The 22,287-nt window shown below is 43.2% G+C and overlaps 1 protein-coding gene across 15 annotated transcripts in view; it reads right to left on the reverse strand.

Annotated features, from left to right (window-relative positions):
• Positions 1–22,287, reverse strand: part of MCF2L2 (MCF.2 cell line derived transforming sequence-like 2) — a 264,853-nt gene that overhangs the window by 191,525 nt on the left and 51,041 nt on the right. For all 15 annotated transcript variants that reach the window (XR_013527026.1, XR_013527027.1, XR_013527032.1 and 12 more), the window contains exon 3: positions 19,923–20,037. Coding sequence is in view for 6 of the 15 variants with exons in the window: in XM_078350245.1 (XP_078206371.1) it covers positions 19,923–20,037 (115 nt within the window). In the remaining 9 variants the exon portion in view is untranslated. The remainder of the gene's footprint in view (positions 1–19,922; positions 20,038–22,287) is intronic.

Consider the following 22,287-nt stretch of genomic DNA (forward strand, 5'->3'; position numbering starts at 1 on the left):
AAAACACGTCTAGGATCCCATCCTCTCCATCACAACTTTATTTATACGATATCAATTTCTAGAATTCACATTAAATATCTGAAAATGAAAAAAAAAAAACTAGAGAACAGTGAGGGGCAAGCAAGAGATAGGTAATGTCATTAGAAAAGGATCAGATCTTGTTGGAACCATGGATATGAACAAATTCCTCTTTCTAAGGATGCTGATCTTAAAAAATGAAGGGGAAAATGCTTGAAGGCTTCTTAGTGGCCACTCCAAGACAGTCTTACTCTTGCAGTAGACTGGCAGAAAGCAGGAGTAGCAGAATTACTTAGATACCACAGTCGACAATGTTTTTCAAGTCCACACCAATCACCTGAGGGTCCTGTTAAACATACCAATTTCAAGTCATGAAGTTGGGGGTGATGCCCCAGATTCTGCATGTCTGCCAAGCTTCCAGGTGATGTCCATTCTGGGGCCTCACTTGCAGTGACTAAGGCAGTGCCCTTCCTTCCCTCCCTCCCCGCTCCTTGTGAATAAGGAGCAGCTGGCTGTAGCATCTGCCCCATATGTAGTCTTGCAAACCTCTTCCTTCACAAAGTAGATTTGCCAGGAGCGTGTAGGCTATAGGAGTTGAAGCTAAGAGGAAGAGGAAGAGGAAGAGGAAGAGCAGTGCTTGAAGAAACCTCAGACCACATGCCAGAAAGACTCAGAAGAAGATTACAAAAAGCAGGTCTTTCTAGATACGAAATTGACTTAAAAAAAAAAAAAAATCTCTGCCTCTAGAGCAAAGTGCTCTTTACTATAAAAAATAAAAGTATTGCCAACTCCCTAATCAAGCATCCCTAAAGGAAAATCTGTTTATAGGATGCACCCAGTGTTGCAGAGTCTACTGACCTCAATTTCCTCTCATTCAGAAAGTGCAAGTACTTTGGTTAAACAGATTTACCCAACTGCAGAGGAAATCCAAGCCAGATAATTATATTCACAACATAACCCTTTATAAATATAAAAGGCCAACCAAAGGTCTTCTGAATTGAATAAAAGTAAAGCATCAAAGAGAAAGATTAAGGTGAACAAACAGAACAGCCAATCTAGAAACAAAAAATGAAAACAACTACAAAGAAATGTTTATATGTTTTCTAGTTAGTTATCTCAGACTCTTGAAAGAATACTGCATCCATAAAACAAGAATACGGTCTTATGAAAAGGGAGCAATGAGAGAATGAGAAATAGTTCTCAGAAATTAAACAAATGATGCTAGAACCTAAAAATGTATAGAAGAGTTTTTTTAAAAATGCACATGGCTGCTAATAAAATCAGTGATCCTCTGAGATCACTGATTAGTCATTCAGTGACGAAATCATCAGTGATCTAAAATCAGTGATTTGAAGTTTATCAAAAACAAAACAGAGGGACTTCTGGGTAGCTGAGCAAAATCTGAATCATTACACATCCTCTCAGAACTAAGCAGATAAACCAAAAGAACAAATAGAGCCACAAGAATCCCACGCCCTGAGAGTAACTAGAAGATTAAGAACACTACAAACTTCAAGCTACTTACAAAAATTTCTTAAAAAACAAACAAGATACTAATTTTCAAAAGAACTATTCCTTAAGCTCTTGCTACTAGCTTCTGCAGAGAGCTAAGGAGTGCCAAGAGAAGAGGCCACTGAGATAAAACCACTCAGAGGAAAAAAACAAAAACGAAGAGTCCATTTTAAGTGCAAAGATGCAGGTCAATCATCCTTAATCCAAAAATCCAAAATCCAAAATGCCCCCAAATCTGAAACTTCTTGAGCACTGACATGATGCCAAAAGTGAAAAAATCCAACACCTCACTTTATGTAACAAGTTGCAGTTAAAATGCAAGCACACGACACACCATTTATTCAGCATCCTCAAGGGAATGAAGACGCTCCCAGCCCTGTTCAGCTGCAGTGTATCTTTTCCATGCACGCCCTGACTCCCTACGCAAGCAAGCCCATGAAGGGTAATAAAATGGCATGTATATAGGCCGGATGCATCAACGGCAGTTTCCCTATGATGCTCTGTGTGGGACCAAGACCTGCGAGTATTACTCATTGGGGTTTTCTGCTTATTCTCTTCTCCATGATGTAAAGATATTTTTCAAAATGTCAAAAAAAAAAAAAAAAAAGTCCAACAGATACCCCTATGAGTAACAGTGATAAGAAAAAGAGGAAGCACTTACATTTATCTATAGCACAGAAATTCAAGCTATGGATAAACTAGACAGCAGCATAAGTGAGAAACATCTTACAGAAGAGTATGGTGTTTGTAGCCGGGAGCAATGTCTCATGCCTGTAATCCCAGCACTTTGGGAGACCAGGAAGAGTGGATCAGCTGAGGTCAGGAGTTCAAGACCAGCCTGGCCGACATGGCGAAACCCTGTCTCTACTAAAAACACAAAAATTAGCCAAGTGTAGAGGCAGGTGCCTGTAATCCCAGCTCCCCAGGAGGCTAAGGCAGGGAGAATTGCTTGAACCTGGGAGGCGGAAGCTGCAGTGAGCTGAGATTGCGGCACTGCACTGCAGCCTGGGTGACAAAGTGAGACTCCATCTCAAAAAAAAAAGAAGAGCATGCTGTTAGAAAGAATACACACTGGCCAGGTGCGGTGGCTCACTCCTGTAATCCCAGCACTTTGGGAGGCAGAGGCGGGCAGATCACGAGGTCAGGAGATCGAAACCATCCTGGAAAACATGATGAAACCCCGTCTCTACTAAAAATACAAAAAAAATAGCTGGGTGTGGTGGCGCATGCCTGTAGCCCTAATTACTAAGGAGGCTGAGGCAAGAGAATTGCATGAACCCAGGAGGCAGAGATTGCAGTGAGCCAAGACGGTGCCACTGCACTACAGCCTGGGCAACAGTACAAGACTCCATCTCAAAAAAAAAAAAAAAAAAAGAAAGAAAGAAAGAATGTACACCATATATGACCTAAAGATACAGAATAATAAACTGTAGGTGTTCCGTGCTAAAAGTGATGAACAGAAATGAACAAAAAATACAAAAACACTACATGAAGTTAAAAATGAAGATCTTGATCACGTATTGAAAGAGTGGATCCATCGGGACTGCAGTGAACTTGTGCCACTTAACGGTATGCTGATCACGACACAAGCAAACATCTATCACACCAAACTGAAAATTGAAGGGAACTGTGAACATTCAACAGGCTGGTTACAGAAATTTTGTTGTTGTTGTTGTTAAGAGACAGAATCTCATTGTGCCTCTCAGGCTGGAGTGCAATGGCTTGATCACAGCTCACTGCAACCTCGACCTCCAGGGCTCAAGAAGTTCTTCTACCTCGGCCTCTCGAGTAGCTGAGACTACAGGCATCTGCCACCACTTCCAGCTTATTTTAATAGAGACAGTGTCTCACTGTGTTGCCCAGGCTGGTCTTGAACCCCAGGCTTCAAGCAATCCTTCTGCCTTGGCCACCCAAAGTGCTGGGATTACAGGATATGATTACCGTCATGCCTGGCCCAGAAATATAAGAAAAGAAACAGCATTAAATGTTAAAAGATTCATTAAAAGAAAAAGCATCTGCTGATCATAAAGCAGTGGAAAAATTCACTGGTTTTTTTTTTTTTTTTTTTCTTAAATTCTAAATCTTTACTGAAGCAGTGGAGAAATTCACTGATGAGTTTGCCAAGGTCACTGCTGATGAAAACTTTCCACCAGAACAAGCCTGGGATGCTGATAAAACAACACTGTTTTGCACTATTCCCCCAGAAAGACATTGACTGCACTGATGAGACAGCCCCTACAGGAATTAAGGATGTGAAAGACAGAATGACTGCGCTGGGATGTGCTAATATAGCAGGCACTCAGAAGGCAAAAGCTTTCACGGACTGAATTTCTTACCAGTCCGTTACTATGCTAACAGAAGGTCATGGATCACCAAGGACACCCTTTCTGGTTGGTTTCATGAAGATGTTGTACCAGTGGCTCACGCACTCTGCAGGGAACCTGGACTGAGTGATGATGGAAAGATTTTCTTATTTCTTAACAACTGTTCTGCTCACCCTCCAGCTGAAATTCTCATCAAAAATAACGTTTACCGTCTACAGGCATAGCACCCTGAACACACCTGATCGCATCTGATTTCACAAAAATCATGTTTATGTCACGTACTTCCCGCAAACGTGACTACACTAATTCAGCCATGAACAGGGCATCCTTAGGTCAATGAAAAGTAAATATATAAACACTTGCTTGAACAGCATGCTAACAGCGGTAAACCAAGGCATGGGTGTGGAGGTTTTCAAAGTTTAGCATGAAGGATGCCGTATAGGCTGCTGTCAACGCTTGGAACACAGTGACTAAAGACACAGTTTTGCACCAAGACTTGACACAACCTCTGGCTTGTTCAGTGATGATATAAGGTGGTGACTTTGAAGAATTCCGTATGTCAAGGGAGGAAACCATGATGCCTAACCTTCTTACATATGCAAAAGATGTATCTTCAGAGTCCATCAGTAAGCTGGAAAACGGGGGTATCGATATTTTTAACATTGATAATGAGGCTCCAATTGTTCATTCATTAACCAGTGATGAAATAGCCAAAATGGTTCTGAATCAAGCTGATTGCGATAATAGTGATGGGAAAGATGGTACTGTTAACACTCCAGAGAAAGGTGCCTAGAAGACATGGTGAAAATGTGTAATGGGCTTACTGAAGGACTAGAGCAGCATGCATTCAAAACAGAACAAGAAATTATGCCAGTTTATAAAATCACAGAGAGCTTCTAAGATAAAACCCATTGTTAATGAGGCAGATGACTCTGGAGCAAACATTTTTAAAACATCCAGGCCAGACAGGAGTAGGAGGGGGTGGTTCATGCCTGTAATCCCAGGACTCTGGGACACTGAGGCAGGAGGGTCACTTGAGCCCAGGAGTTCATGATCAGCCTGGGCAACAGAATGAAACCCTGTCTCCACAAAAAAATTAAAAATCAGCTGAGTGTGGTGGCATGCCTGTAGTCCTAGCTACTTGGGAGGCTGAAGTAGGAGGATTGCTTGAGCCCAGGAGGTCAAGGCTGCAATTAGCTATGATCATGCCACTGTACTCCAGCCTGGGCGACAGAATGAGAACCTGTCTCTAAAAAGAAAACAAGAAAAAAAAAACAGCCATTTGGGAGAAGACCTCTTCATCCCTAGACAGAGGACCCACTTCTTTCTTTTCCTTCAAGTACTTCTGATGTTTCTTCTCACCTAGAAAATAACATGTAGTGTACTACGCTGGGTGTGGTGGCTCGCTCCTATAATCCCAGCACTTTGGGAGGCTGAGGGAGGTGGATCTCCTGAGGTCAGGAGTTTGAGACCAGCCTGGCCAACATGGTGAAATCCCATCTCTACTAAAAATACAAAAATTAGCTAGGCCTGGTGGTGGGGGCCTGTAATCACAACTGCTCATTAGGCTGAGGCAGGAGAATTGCTTGAACCCAGGAGGCAGAGGTTGCAGTGAGCTGAGATCACACCATTGCACTCCAGCCTGGGAAACAAGAGTGAAATTCCATCTCAAAAAAAAGAGAAATGGGAATAGAGAAAAATAACACATAGCGTACAATGACCTTTTAATCAAAACATGGCATCATTGGTGGAAACTGAAAGCCTGGCATCATTTGTCCTTGTTCCTATTGTTCAACAGCAGATACTGCATGCTGGTAATGCTACTGTACTGCTTAGTTACTGATACAGTTTGGCTCTGTGTTCCCACCCCCATCTCATGTTGAATTGTAATCCTCAGTGTTGAGGGAGGGACCTGGTGGGAGGTGACTGGATCATGGGGGCAGACATTCCCCTTGCTGTTCTCATGATAGTCGGTGAGTTCTCGTGAGATCTGACGGTTTAAAAGTGTGCATCACCTCCCCAATCACTCTCTCTCTCTCCTTCCACCATGTAAGACATGCTTGCTTCCCCTTCCCCTTCTACCATGATTAAGTTTCCCTGAGGCCACCCAGCCATGCTTCCTGTACAGCCTGTGTAAATGTGAGTCAATCAAGCCTCTTTTCTTCCTAAATTACCCAGTCTCAGGCAATGCTTTATAGCAGTGTGAGAATGGACTAATGCGGTTACCCTGAACACATTGTTTTTGCTGTAATAATGGTACCTCTTACTATTTACTGTTAAATACTTGAGTGTGAGTAAGTATAAGATACTAGTTGTTCATCAGTAGCATATGAGTTCAGATTCAGGGATAATAGTGATGCCAAACAACCACAGACTGTCCACATGGGTGGTGAGACAGTGACATCTTTGCTTTCTGATGGATCCATCTATACACAGTTTCACGCGCAAAATTATTTAAACTACTATATAAAATTACCTCAGGATGTATGTCTGTGGAATATTAGGCAACTTTTGCTTAGACTTTGGTCCCATCCCCAAGATCTCTCACTAGGTGTATGCAAATATTCCAAAATCTGAAAAAAATCTGAACTACTACTTGTCTCAGGAACTTTGGAGAAGAGATAATCTGTACTGAACAAGAGTTCTGGGGCATCAGGGCACCAACTAGAGAAGGAATCAAACAGGCAGCCTTAGAAAGGCAAGTTTCTGGGAGAGAAAAGGAAAGGAAAGGAGAGACAGTACCTGTGTAGTAAAGGCAAAAATTAGTAATTGGTAAAATTTAGAATCTTACAAGGTGAAAAAAAAGACAAAAAGACAAGGATACAAACCCCTTCCCTTAACCTCTTAAAAAACAAATTTTTAAGGCCATCTATCAAACTAACTACTTTTAGACACATTAACAGTAGATGATATTCTTGAACTAGAAATCTTGTAAACCACCCCAAACCACCAACCCTGTCAATCAAATGCAAGATGCAAGCAGCAGCCATTTACAGAAAGCTACTATGAGGAGGAAAAAAGAAATTAAGAATAAAAAATGTTTACTTTCAATATAATGAGAAGACAAGACACATTTCTTTATATCTTGTATCTTTATATCTTCTACCTTATAAATAAATGTTATCAAAATATCAAAGAACCGTTTAAACTCAGCAATAAGGAAATGAACAACCCAATTTAAAAACAGGCAAAAGGCCAGGCACAGTGGCTCACACTTGTAACCCCAGCACTTTGGGAGGCCGAGGTGGACAAATCACTTGAGGTCAGGAGTTCAAGACCAGCCTGGCCAACATGGTGACACCCTGTCTCTAATGAAAATACAAAAACTAGCCAGGTGTGGTGGCACGTGCCTGTAATCCCAGCTATTTGGGAGGCTGAGGCAGGAGAATCGTTTGAACCCGGGATATGGAGGTTACCGTGAGCTGAGATTGTGCCACTGCACTCCAGCCTGGGCAACAGAATGAGACTCCATCTCAAATAATAATAAGGCAAAAGACCTGAACAGACACCTCACTAAAGAAGATTTACAGATGACAAACATATGAAAAGATGTTCAACATAGTATGTCATTGGGGAACCGCAAAATAAAACGAGACACTACCATATATTTATTAGAATGATCAAAATCCTAAACATTGACAATATACCAAATGCTGGCAAAGAGCAACAGGAACTCTCATTCACTTCTGGTAGGGATGCAAAATGGCACGGTTACTTTAGAAGACAGGTGGGCAGTTTCTTACTACTCTTACCATAGGATCCATTAATTTTGCTCTTTAGTATTTACCCAAATGAGCCAGAAATATGTATTTACACAAAAACCTTCACAAAGATGTTTATAAAAGCTTTACTCATAATTGCCAAAACCTGAAAATAGCCATGATGCAAATGAATGGAAAAACAGACTTTGACATACCAAAGGTGGAATATTATTTAGCACTAAAAAGAAACGAGCTTTAAGCCATGAGAAGACATGGAACAACTTAAATACATAACTAGGTGAAAGATGCCAATCTGAAAAGTCTACATATTGCATAAGTCCAACTGTATGACATTCTGGAAAAGGCGAAACTATGGAAACAGTAAAAGAAAGGATCAGTGATTGCTAGGGTCTGGGATGAACAGGTGGGGCACAGATGATTTTTAGGACAAAACTATTCTGTATGTTACTACAATGGTAGATACATGTCATTCCACATTTGTCAAAATTCATAGTGTGTATTACACCAAGAGTGAACCATATGTAAATGATGAACTTTGGGTAACAATGATGTGTCAGTGCAGTTTCACCGACTGTGACAAATGTACTGCTCTGGTGGGAAATGTTGATGGTGAGGAAGATTGCACATGCATGTGGGTCAGGAGTATATGGGAACTCTCTGTACTTTCCATTCAATTTTGCTGAAAACTGCTCTAGAAATAAAACATATCTTTAAATAATCTTTTTAGGTAATGAAATTGCTCCAAAAAATTAGTCATTAAGCAGAAAAAAAAAAAAAACCATAGCTTTCCAAATTGAATTACATGTCTTCAAACAAACACTTGGAAGTAGGGGGAGTGGGTGGCACTTTAAATAAGAAAATCAAAAAACAAGAAGAGAAGTAAACTTCTTAATATTTAAAAATGGAATAAATGAAATCAGAGTTAACTGAAGACAGAAAATAAAATGAAAAGACAACATCATGTGACCAAAGAAGTCTAAATCACAAGACACCCAAAGGATATCCTATATGAACAAAAAATTTAATAAGAGGCAGTGAACAACATCAAGAAAACAAACAAGAGAATGAAAATGAAGGCCAGGAGTGGTGGCTCATGCCTGTAATCCAAGCACTTTGGAGGCCAAGGTGGGTGCATCACCTGAGGTCGGGAGTTCAAGACCAGCCAGGAGTTAAAGACACCATGTCTTTAAAAAAGAAAGAGAGAAAGAATGAAAATGAACAAAAAAAAAAAAACAAAATTTTAAGTGAAAAGGGTCAGAAAGAAAGCGGATGAAATGGAAGCCTGACAGAAGAGAACCGATATGCTTACAACTGGAGTCTCTAGAAAAACTAAAAACAAACAACAGAAATAATATTTTAAATATAAGTAATATAATCCAAGAAATTTTCAAAAATATATATATACAATACCTGAAAGGGCCCAGCAGGAACCAGGAAAAATCTATCTGAACTAATAAACCGTGACACATATTTTAGTGAACTGCTTGGCTTTAAAGATAAAATAAAAATTCTTAACACCTTCAGGCAAAAATGAAACAATTTAACAGGATAAGAGAATCAGGCAGCAATCACACTTCTCAAAGACAACATACAATTCAGGGAAAGAATGTAATAGCATTCCAGGACAACTCATGAGCAAAAACTGTGAACCAAGAATTTTTTATCAAGACAAGCTTGCCTTCAAGTATGAAGCAATAGAAAAACAGTTATAAACATGCAAAAACTCAGAAAACTTGTAGCTATAAGCCCTTCTTGAAGAATCTAGTAGAGGTTGATCTTCATCCAATCAAAGATAAGGGAACTTCAGCAAAAGGATATATTTAACATATTTAATGGTAGGTCTAATATCAAACAGGGTAGAATAAAAATATATACAATAATGCAAGTTTAAAAATGGAAGAAGGAAAGATGGGAGAAGAGAAAAGAATAAGCTCATTGATTCATGTATAGGCAATAGGCAGGAGTCAGAGAACATTATTAAAAACCAACAAACTAGACAGCAAAAGATTACAATTAAAAATAGAGACTCAGAACATTTTTAAAAGGTATAAATACAAGGACAAAATTCCAAATCTTAAATACCAAAAGAAGTTAAAACAGCAAAGAAAAAACATGTATAAAAACATAGTAAATATAATCCATCTAGCAGTTATAACACAAAATAATGACAAAATTGACACCCAACATATCAGTCATATCAATTTATGTGAATGGGCTTAATTCACTTTTTCTAAGAAAAAGATTTTCAATTTAACTCACAAAGAAAGAACCAAGTGCAGATACTCCTTGACTTACAATGGGATTACATCTTGACAAAATCATCTTGAGTTGAAAATAATCCTAAGTCAAAGATACATTTAATACACCTAACCTACTGAACATCATAACTTACCCTAGCCTACCTTAAATGTGTTAAAAATACTTACATCAGCCTACAGTTGAGCAAAATCATCTAACACAAAAGCTTATTTTTTAATAAAGTATTGAATATCTCATGTAATTTATTAAATACCATACTGACAGCAGAAAACAGAATGGTTTCCATCATAAAGTTTAAAAATCACAGATTGAATCATAGTAAATCAGGGACCATCTGTACATGCAGTCTACAAGAGGAAGACCCAGAGTAGAAATTATTAATTTCCCTACTATACCAAGGTCCTATGAAATAAACCAATTCCTACAAAGGAAGTGGGCTGGGCGTGATGGCTTGTGCCTGTAATCACCGTTGTTTGGGAGGCTGAGACAGAAGGATTGCTTAAACCCAGGTGTCTGAGACCAGCCTGGGCAACATAGGAAGACCCCATCTCTACAAAAAAGTAAATAATTAGCCAGGCATGGTGGTGCATGTCTGTAGACCCAGCTACTCAGGAGGCTGAGGTGAGAGAATCACTTGAGCTTAGGAAGGTCGAGGCTGTAGTGAGCCATGATCACGCCACTGCACTCCAGCCTGGGAGACAGGGCAAGACCATCTCAAAAGCAGATAGAAAAAAAAGACACTTTACTTTTTTTTTTTTAATGTTTCCTGAAGATATTTTCATCCAAACATATTTTCAACAGGCAAAGACACAATCCCTAATTTCCCCCTAGGATCCACATTTTCAGTTTTCCACCTTCTTGGAGCCCTCTTGTTCGTTTGGAATCAGGAACAAGACTCCAGAGCTGTTTATTTTTCTCATGCAGGTCGGGGGAATCTCATTCTCCACAAAGGGTAATCAGACCCTCACTTCCTCTGCCAATTCCACCTTATTATTGGAATTGGGCTGACCTGCAAATTCCACCTTATTATTGCCCTTGGGTCCCTGGTTCCTTTATGTCTGAGGTCACATTTACACGTGTGATCTGCCAAGGATACGCCTGTTAGGCCATCATGGGGCACAGGGTGGCTTGATCTGGATTGCCTATGACTTCCCAACTGGGGCCATCAGGACAGCTGCAACTCACAACCAGTCTTTTGTTGACCTTCAGCCGATTCCCCAGGGGACTTGGCCTGGTCTCAGGTGCCCCAGAACCCCAAATGCTCCTGCTGAATGTCTCAAGTAAGGAAGAAGTGTCAAAAACATCACATGAATTCCCAAAGTTGTTAGAGTAAACTGGACAGTCAGGCACTCAAATCACATATTGGCTAAAAACATCAAGAGGGTAGGAGCACCCTGGGGCAGAGTGGACTTAGAGGATCCCACCCTGAGGTCACCTCAGAGACTTGCCATCCTTTTTCATACAGACAGAACTCCTTCTCAGTTTTACGCCAATCCTCTGTTGCCTCTGCACCTCCCTTACAATGAGTCCCCATTACCTGAAGAACGCAGGGATCATTTGGTCAGGTGAGCAGGGAATACCAGCTCTTGCCAACAGGCTCCTGTGAATATGCCACCTCACCTGGGGCAAAGAGAAACCCCACTTTTATTAACCCGTGTGAGTTCTCTGATGGCTCATAAGATGGAAACTCTGAGAGAAGCTTTCTCCACATTCAGAACATTTATAGGGTCTGTCTCCTGTATGTGTTTTCAGGTGGTGAATCTGATTGGAGCTGTGGGCAAAACTGTCTCCACATTCATGAAAAGGTACATTTATATGATTTCTCTCCTGTGTGTGTTCTCTGATGTCTGGTAAGGTCCATACCCTGCCGGAAGCTTTTCCCACAAGTCAAACATTCAAAGAGCTTCTTCTCCGCCTTGTGGGCTCCGTGGTTTGTAAGAAAGGGGGTGCTGTCAGTCACGGCTTCCCCACACTCAGCGAAGGGGTAAAGTCTCTCTCATGAGTTCTTTCATGAATGACGAGCTGTGAACTCAGAGCGAAACTTTTCCCACACTGGCGACACTTATAAGGTCGCTCTCCAGTGTGAATTCTCTGGTGCTGAAGGAGGCTGGAACCGTGAGCAAAGATCTCCCCACACTCGGGACACTTGGAAGGCTTCTCCCCTCTGTGCGTTCTCTGGTGTCTGTGGAGGTCGGAGTTGCAGGAGAAACATTTTCTGCCTATGTTATACTGACAGGACTTCTCCCCCATGTCGGTGCTCTGGTGGTGAGTCAGATGGGTGTTCCGACTGAAGCACTTCCCACATTTGAGGCACGTGTGGGCCTCTTCTCCCACGTGTGCTCTGCGTAGTGACAGGAAACGTGGGCTCCCGCCAAAGATTTCACTGCAGTCCACACCCAGACAGTCTTTCCGCTACACGGATTCTCTGATGCCTCATTAGGTTCGAGCTGTTAGAGAAATTTTTGCCGCACAAGGGACATACATGGAGTTTCTTTGGCTGCAGTTCCTTCGATCACCCCAGTTCTCTGGCACTTGAGTGAGGCTTCTGCCAAGAACTGCTCCCTTCCACCCAGTCCCCTTGCGGCCGCTCACGAGGTCTTCCCAGCTGAGGACTCCAGGGCACCTCCCCTTGGGCCTGGTCAGGAAGCAGCACCTGAGAGGGGGTGTTCTCAGGGGACACAGACAAACGCCTTCTTCCAGGTTCTCAAATTTCTCCTGCAGCTGGGCCTCGGTTGCTCAGGCCCCCCTTGCAGCTCTGGACACTGGCACCCACAGCTTTCCTCCTTGTGCCACTGGGGCACTTGGGGCCTCCTGACTGGGGCTGTGAAGCTCTGTCTCGGCCCCCCACGCGGTCTCTGCTGTCTCGGCCCCCCCATACTGTCTCTGCTGTCTCTGTCCCCCACAGGGTCTCTGCTGTCTCGGCCCCCCACGTGGTGTCTGCTGTCTTGGCCCCCCACGAGGTCTCTGCTCTCTCGGCCCCTCACGCGGTGTCTGCTGTCTCGCCCCGCCACAGGGTATCTGCTTTCTCGGCCCCCCACGTGGTCTCTGCATATCCTCCACGAGGGTCACGCCTCTGCGCCGCTCTCCGGACGCAGCTCCTGCGCCCTGCTGTGGTCTCCGGGGCAGGGGGGTCAGGAACTGCTCCAGCACCCACAGCTCCAGGGTCTGCTCCTTCGAGCGCCTCTCAGGCCGAAGCCACCCACGGCAAAGCTCTTGGAGCCATGAGGGCTTCCCGGGGACCAGCTGCCTCTTGGGAGTGGAACTGTCTGCAGCGAAAGCAGGAGGCCTCGGGCTCCGCCCTGGGTCAGGCCGGGCAGCTCCTCCTCCAGCTTCACCATCGGGAGCCCTTCCCGTTCCTGGGATCCCCGACCCGACGCCATCCTCAGGTCTGCGGAGCTCCTTAGCTTGAAGGCTCCCAGTGCACGCTGAGGAGCCCCACTCCAGCCCAGGCGCGGCCGGGTCGGTCGGGTGCCAGGCCTCAGTCACTCCCCGGTACCTCCATGCCGGCCCCTGGCCCATCCTCGCCAGGATTTCCCCTAGGCAGGAGCCCAGCACCGTGCTTCTCCCACTGCCTACGACCCACGCACGACTCGGACCTCAGCTCCCACGCCGCAGAAATACACTTTACAAAGGATATTTTAATATACTATTTTCAGTACAAGACAAAGCAAACAGATGACAGATCAATAAAGTTATAAAAGACCTACACAACATAATCAATAAAGAAGATACAGGCCGGGCGCGGTGGCTCACGCCTGTAATCCCAGCACTTTGGGAGGCCGAGGCGGGTGGATCACGAGGTCAAGACATCGAGACCATCCTGGTCAACATGGTGAAACCCCGTCTCTACTAAAAATACAAAAACAATTAGCTGGGCATGGTGGCGCGTGCCTGTAATACCAGCTACTCGGGAGGCTGAGGCAGGAGAATTGCCTGAACCCAGGAGGCGGAGGTTGCCATGAGCCGAGATCGCGCCATTGCACTCCAGCCTGGGTAACAAGAGCGAAACTTCGTCTCAAAAAACAAAAAAAAAAAAAAAGAAGATACAATGACTACGTCTTAAGCTTTACATTTTGATAAAGAGGATTCACCATCTTCTAAAGTATGCATGGAACATCCACAGAAATTGATCACAATGTAAAGAAAACACTTGCAAATTTAAAAAATTTACTATTATTAACTCTTTGGTAAAGGGAAAATGTAAAATTTCCAAATTTCTAAAATGTAATGACAAAGAAAACACTACACATCAGAATTTATGGGTTTGCTTAAAGCAGTCATTGGAGAAAATTCATAGACTTAAACATTTAAATCATCAAGATAAATGAATGAAAATAAATTATTGACTCAAAAAATGAGAGAAAAATGAAGCAAACCAAAAGGAAGAACAAGGAAGACACATTAATGATAAAGGCAGAAATGAATAAACAATGGGAAAACGATAGATCTAATTAGTAAATTGAAGTCCCACTTTTAAAATTAACAAAATAATTTTAAATTAGTCACTAGCTAACTTAAGAAGAAAACAGAGAAAGGGAGGGAGGGTACACAAAATAAGAAATGGCAAAAGGAACTGAAACAAAAAATTAAAAATCCCCAAGAAACAACTTTGCACCCCTCTACGCAAATACATTTGAAAACTTAGATATAAGTAATTCCCTACGAAAATACAGGTTACTTAAATTAATTTAAGGAAAATACAGGTTACTTAAATTAACTTAATGAGGTTACTTAAAATAACCTCATCAGAAATATAAAACTTAAACAGGACCAATTTAAAGGAAAGAGAAAGTTATCAAGGCCCAAATGGTTTCAGAGGGGAATTCTACAAAATCAATGACCATATGTATATGGTCTCGATGCCACAAAAATTATTTCAGAGCTTTAAAAAATAAAAGAAGACTTTAAAATACTATTTATAAAGCAAGTGTAACATTGATATCTAAACTTAAAGGCAGTACAAAAAGTAAAATTACTAGGTAAAGAATATAATAGTGGATAGGTCCCATTTACAATGGCAACAAGAGATCAAACACTTAACAATAAAAGTACAAAACTATGCCAAAAAAAAAACTGTAGGCCAGGCGTGGTGGCTCAAGCCTATAATCCCAGCACTTTGGGAGGCCGAGGTGGGTGGATCACGAAGTTAAGAGATTGAGACCATCCTGGTCAACATGGTGAAACCCTGTCTCTACTAAAAATACAAAAAAATTAGCTGGGCATGGTGGCGCGTGCCTGTAATCCCAGCTACTCAGGAGGCTGAGGTAGGAGAAATGCCTGAACCCAGGAGGCGGAGGTTGCAGTGAGCCGAGATCGCTCGATTGCACTCCAGTCTGGGTAACAGGAGCGAAACTCTGTCTCAAAAAAAAAAAATTGTAAACATTCCTGAAAGACATAAAAGTGGACTTGAACAAATAGACACTTCTTTGGGAGACTGAGGCGGGCAGATCACAAGGTCAGGAGTTCGAGACGAGCCTGGCCAACATAGTAAAACCCCATCTCTACTAAAAATACAAAGTATTAGCCAGGAGTGGTGGCAGATACCTGTAATCCCAGCTACTTGGGAGGCTGAAGCAGGAGAATCGCTTGAATCCGGGTTGGGTGGGGGCAGAGGTTGCAGTGAGCCGAGATCTCGGCATTGCACTCCAGCCTGGGTGACAGTGCGAGACTCCATCTCAAAAAAAGAAAAGAAAAGAAAGGTCGGGTGCGGTGGCTCACGTCTATAATCCCAGCACTTTGGGAGGCCGAGGCGGGTGGATCACAAGGTCAACAGATCGAGACCATCCTGGTTGACATGGTAAAACCCGTCTCTACTAAAAATACAAAAATTAGCTGGGCGTGGTAGTTCACGCCTATAATCCCAGCTGAGGCAGGAGAATTACTTGAACTCAGGAGGCAGAAGTTGCGGTGAGTCGAGATCGTGCCATTGCACTCCAGTCTGTGTAACAACAGCGAAACTCCGTCTCAAAAAAAAAAACAAAACATTCAGCAGGGCTGGGTGCAGTGGCTCACGCCTGTAATCCCAGCACTTTGGGAGGCTGAGACAGGAGGATCACCTGAGGTCGGGAGTTTGAGACCAGCCTGACCAACATGGAGAAACCCCATCTCTACTAAAAATACAAAATTACCTGAGCATGGTGGTGCATGCCTATAATCTCAGCTACTCAGGAGGCTGAGGCAGGAGAATCGCTTGAACCCAGGAGGCAGAGGTTGTGGTGAGCTGAGATTGTGCCATTGCACTCCAGCCTGGGCAACAAGAGCAAAATTCTGTCTCAAAAAAAAGCATTTTGCAACTGGGAAGGACTCTGGTCCCGGATAATCATGTGACACACAAAAAGATGCAAATTGTGATAAACGGGAGTCATAAACATGGGTGGTTTCATTCTTTGGACTCTGGAATGGAAATTAGACATCAAGGTCCAGGTCAAGTTCCCCTTCAGGCCTTCTCACCCTTTGTCTCCACTTTTTGTGGAAAGGAACAAGGGGAGGAGCAGCAAGTAGTGTGAGCAAAAACCAGAAGAAAGGGGAGCGACTGGCCAGACAGCTGCTCTTTCCCAGAAGACAAAACAGCATTCTAGGAAAGGAAAATACTCCCCAGGTCCCCAGCAATTGTACAAGGAGCCTACAGTAGAACAAGAAATCCAAAACAGTAGCCCATTTGCCCTCCTCACCTCCGCCTGTGAGACGGAGGTGCTGACCCTCCCTGCTTCTCACCACATGGTCCGGAGGGCGCTCCCGGAGCTGTTCTCAGTGTGATTTGGAAAAGGCTGCAAATGCAAGATGAAAATCCTCCATTTAACTCAGCATTTGACTGCATCCCTGGGGATTACGTAAACCAGACATTGAACTTAAAGCAAATACAAGGAGAACAGGGACAGGGGACACTTCCACCCATTCTCTGTGTCCCTGTTCACCCTCTTCCCTGCCGTTCCCACAGAAGAAGAAGTTGCTAAACTGAGGGGTCATTTTCCTTTAATGCAGCTGGACTGAAGAGGGAGTTCAAGTTCGACTTCTTAAAACCCAGGTTGACAAAGGCAGGAATGGAGAGCTGGGCTCCCCTCTCTGTCAGGGCCCCCCTTCTCACTGCAGGAGTGGAAAACCTTCATCACCTCCACTGTCTTAGGGTCCGGGCTGGGTCCAAGAGTTCAACTAACAAAACACAGACTGGCATGAAAAAAGCATAGAAATGTATTCATAAATGTTTCACATGGCACAAGAACCCTCATAAAGTCATAAATGTTTCACATGGCACAAGAACCCTCATAAAGAAATGAAGACCCAAAGAATCAGCGAGGGTCAGTTACTATATATTGGATTGAACAAAGAACAGTAAACGATGAAAATGTGACTAAATTATGTGGGGAAGCTTAAAAGATAAGAGTTTCTAACAAGGTCTGTGCAATATTCTCTCTATTTCAGCTTCTCATCGAAGATAAGGACATTACCTTTCCTTCTAGTACCGAGAGAGTCTTTCACATGGAAATTCCATCTTCTGCTCTTGAGAAACAGCACAAAGGTCAAAGTGATCTTCTTGTACCTGCTGTGTTTCAAGTGCTTTTAATTTAAATAGTCAATATGCCAGAATGGCATTTTTTAAAATTCTACTGTAAGTTCTGGGATACAACGTGCAGGTTTGTTACGTAGGTATACATGTGCCATGGTGGTCTGCTGCACCTATCAACCTATCACCTAGGTTTTAAGCCCCACAGGCATTAGGTATTTGTCCTAATGCTCTCCCTCCTCTTAACCCCCGTCCCCTGACAGGCCCTGGTGTGTGATGTTCCCCTCCCTGCGTCCATGAGTTCTCATGTTTCAACTCCCACTTATGAGTGAGAACATGCGGTGTTTGGTTTTCTCCTCCTGTGTTAGTTCACTGAGGATGACGGCTTCCAGCTTCATACATGTCCCTGCAAAGGAGATGAACTCATTCTTTTTTATGGCTGCACAGTACAGAATAGCATATTTTAACCCTTTAATCACCCTACAACAAATACCGTTTGGAAGGAATCATTATCAAAACTGGAAACTCCACCTACATTACTTTGAAAACCAACCATGAGATGGGCACTGTGCTAGGGCTGGAGATTTTTAAAAAGAAAGAGAAGAAAAGCAAAGCACCCTCTTAAGAAGTTCACAGTCTAATGGGAGAGGCAGAAATAATTTCCATAGACAAAGACAAAGCTCAGGGTTTTGTGGAAATTGAAAAAAGGTTCTTTGAAAGCAGAACTGGGGTGAGGGAAGGTTTCATCAAAGAAGTGAGGTCAGAGCTGACGGCTGATGAATGTGTAGAAATCAGGTCTAGAAGAGGGCAGAGGTGTCCCACAGAGAAACACCTGAGCAAAGCCACGAGACAGGTGTGCTCTCTCCCTCACAGCAACAAAGGAGTCCCCACATTCTCAAAGCCACATTAGCGCATGTCATATGGGGGTGGCAGGGAGGGGACAGGGGAAATTGGAGAAATATATTTAAGTCCTAATTTTGAAGAAATGCATTAAAAATAAATCCAAAACCCTCTCTGAAGAAATAAGATGGATGAAAGAAAAAGGTGCAAAAGAAAATACTTATTTTTCGACAGGTGCGGTGGCTCACGCCTGTAATCCCAGCACTTTGGGAGGTCAAGGCAGGTGGATCACAAGGTCAAGAGATCGAGACCATCCTGGTCAACAAGGTGAAACCCAGTCTCTACTAAAAATACAAAAATTAGCTGGGCATGGTGGTACGCGCCTGTAGTCCCAGGTACTTGGGAGGCTGAGGCAGGACAATTGCTTGAACCCAGAAAGCGGAGGTTGCAGTGAGCCGAGATCGTGCCATTGCACTCCAGTCTGGGTAAGAAGAGCGAAACTCCGTCTCAAAAAACAAAAAACTTATTTTTCAAGTGGGTTTGGCTAAAGCACTTTCTAATCAACTTCCTAACCCCACACGTGGTATCAGACTCCAGGTGGCCTCCCAGTCACAGAGCTGCTGTTTACCTCTAGCTTAAAATAAGGCAGATGGAAAGCGGACAAAATACCAGACGCCTGGCCACTGTGTACATTCTAAACCACACCATAGTCAAGGAGGGGTGGGGGGTCATCACCAACGCAAACCCAAGCAGGAAAAGCCTTTCCCAACTAAGTCTTCTCCACTAGAGAGTGGACACAGCACTGCCTGAGGACGGGCTTCGGACCCCGCTCTGCCCTGTCTGTGAAATGTGGTGACCAGTGTGGACTCTGCCCACAGTCTGTTCTGTTGGAAGACCTGGGCGTGTACTGACATAAGTGGCATAAGGAGGGGAGGCAGAAGGGGTGGAAGGAGCAGATGCCAGAAAGCATTTCTATCATGGGCTCAGCTACCAGCACAGCTTTTTCCCCTGGCCTTGCAGAGTCCTTGCTCTGTGCCTTAGTTTCTCCATCTGACAATGACAAAATCTGCCCCTAATTTTCTTATTTAGGAGAGAGAAATGATTCCTGACACAATTGGGGCTCCTTAAACAAGGGTCATGTGTGCTAGACAACACAACCCAGGAAGCCAGAATAACCTTTAGCTAAAGCAGTAGCCTATAGGCTGGCCGTGGTGGCTCAGGCCTGTAATCCTAACACTTTGGGAGTCCGAGACAGGCGGATCACTTGAGGTCAGGAGTTTGAGACCAGCCTGGCCAACATGGTGAAAACCCATCTCCACTAAACAAAAACAAAATTTAGCTGGAAATCGCTTGAACCCAGGAGGCGGAGGTTGCGGTGAGCCAAGACCGCGCCACTGCACTCCAGCCTGGGCAACAGAGCAAGACTTCATCTCAAAAATAAAAAACAAAAAGCAATAGTGAAAAAGGCAGCACAGTTGCTCCATCACTTTTCCCTCCACTTGACAGTGTTTATTCTGTCCCTCCTGTGTGCATGACATAGTCAAAACTGAGACTGTTCTTCATTGTTTTCCAGGCACTTCCCACATTCCTTGTTCGTGACTGACAGGTGACAGAAGCCAGCTGAGTTATTACACACACCAGGGCAAACTGTGTGCATGGAAGTCTGTCTCAACCCAGCCCTGCCTCACAGGAAGTGTGGAATATAGCTAGTGCCTAAGGCGGCAGAGAACACTGCGCTCAGCTCACCTGGGGATGCTGGTCAGGTAGGTCATGACATTCAGGAAGTCTTCATCTGGGATATGTTTGAACCCTGAAAACTCTGGGAACGTGATGATGGGGGCGCCATCCTCCCCTCGGCCTCCTGCAACAAAAACAGGTGGTCAAGATGTTAGCAAAATGTTGTTGTGTCTCACCTCTGCAGGGAAGTTGGGTGAAAGTGTATCGGTCACCTCTTTTCCTACCTATATTATTGAAGACCAGAATTTGGGAGAAGTTAATCGAGTTATTTTGAGCAAGTCTCTCTTCTCATTCATGCTGGCTCTGGGGCATTGTAAGAATTCAATCTTTGAATCCTTTGAAGACAGTTACTGTGTAAAAGGTAATACTGATTTAATTACTTAGCATAGGAAGAATGGTAAATAATGCCAACACAAACATGTAATATTGCTCTTCATTTTTGCAGTCAGTAAATGTCAAAAGTAAAACTGCATGGTGGTTAAGAGAGTTAACGCTAAAATCAAACAGCCTGGTTCAAATCCGTTTTGCCACTTAATTGCTATATGATTTTGGGCAAGATACTTAATGTGTTTCTTTCATATATATATATACACACACAGACACACACACACACACACACACACATACATACATATATTTCCTACCACTGTATTATATAGGAATAAATGTATGTGAGGATTAAGTGATGAGACAAATGAGAAGCACCTTAGCAGAGTGCTTATTATATAAAACTGTTAAGAAAATGGTGACCATGATTATAATAATCATTATTACAAGGAAGCAATCATCAGCTTCTCTTCAAGAATTCATAAATAGCAATTTAAGATATCCCTGTGAAAGTAAAAATATAAAAAGTAACATTTAATTCAGTGCAGAGGCCTCCAAATTCAGTAGGTTCTATTTCCCAGTCCTCTGGCAGACATGTAGCCATTTGACTACGTTCCAGTCCCAAAGTCCCCAAACTGTGTCACAGGTACCCCGGGAACCACCGTAAACTCATGGGAGCACTGTGAATATTTTAAATTTTTGAGGGAAATACAGTGATAGTTGACATCTGTCAGACATCATATGTACTACTACTGGCTTGAGATAATTCCCAATTTTTTTTTTCTTTTTTTTTTTTTGAGATAGAATTTCACTCTGTTGCCCAGGCTAGAGTACAGTGACCCAATCTCAGCTCACTGCAACCTCTGCCTCCCAGGTTCAAGCAATTCTACTGCCTCAGTCTCCCAAGCAGCTGGGACTACAGGCATGCACCACCACACCCAGCTAATTTTTGTATTTTTAGTAGACACAGGTTTTCCCATGTTGGCCAGGCTGGTCTTGAACTCCCAACCTTAGATGACCCATCCACCTCAACCTCCCCAAGTGTTGGGATTACAGGCATGAGCCACCATGCCCAGCCCCAGTATTTCCCAATTTCAACACTAAATTGCATTATATTCTTGTAGATGGTGCTGCATCTTTATAGAGCTGGGGGTTTGGTGTTGGCTGAAATAAAAAACAAAAACAGTAGGAAAATTGATGTGGAACAAGACATAAAGGTGGTGATATCTAGTCTGATTGCAAGATTTAAGATAGTTGTAGTTAAGAACAAAATTGAGAGAAAAAATATTTAATGTATATGTATGATTGTTTTCAAACAGCTACTAAGTTGTTTGAACACAGATGCAAGTTCAGTTGTGTGAAATGTTAGTTATTGCTTTGGCGTAGGGGGGCCACGAAGACTGAGCTACTGAGGCACAGAGAATTGAGAGGGCTTAGGAAACTCTGCCTGAGCCAATGATATAGGAACTTCAGCTGCATGCACCTACCAAGTCCTCGAAGAGAAACCACTTGAAGAATAATGGCTCTCAAGACAAGGCCAGCTACAAATGACTGAATGCATTTAACATATCTAAGAAACACGTATCAGTGTGGGGTGTGATTAGTGAGGATTGTGTGATGAAAGAGGATGTGTGGTCAATGAAGAACCTACAGAAGAGGAGAAGCAAAGGCGGGCAGTGTACAGCCAATGCTGTCTGCTATCCTCAGGGGAGAGGGCCAGCCCATCCTGAGAATCCAATCCACATTGCCAGTCTATCTGATGACACCGCTGGAAGATCAGCCAGCCAGCTCTCTTGTGCTGCCTCCAAGCCTGGTAGGAATCTTCTGTTTAGAATTTGATTTGCCTTGTAAATTTATTTCAGGAAAAGGAATGTGTTGTTGAGCAAGCAGAAGTGTATCATGTAAAGAAGAAGTTAGCACCGTGGGTTTTCTGCACAAGTCTCTTGTGAGTTGTTAATATGGCTCTTAGGTGCTCAGAGACCAACTGCTGTGGGATGAAACCGTGTGAGATATGTCTTGATGGTCAGTCATCCCTCCCCAGGAGGTA

This window comes from Callithrix jacchus, chromosome 15, assembly GCF_049354715.1.
Source record: "Callithrix jacchus isolate 240 chromosome 15, calJac240_pri, whole genome shotgun sequence".
Classification (NCBI taxonomy): Eukaryota; Metazoa; Chordata; class Mammalia; order Primates; family Cebidae; genus Callithrix; species Callithrix jacchus.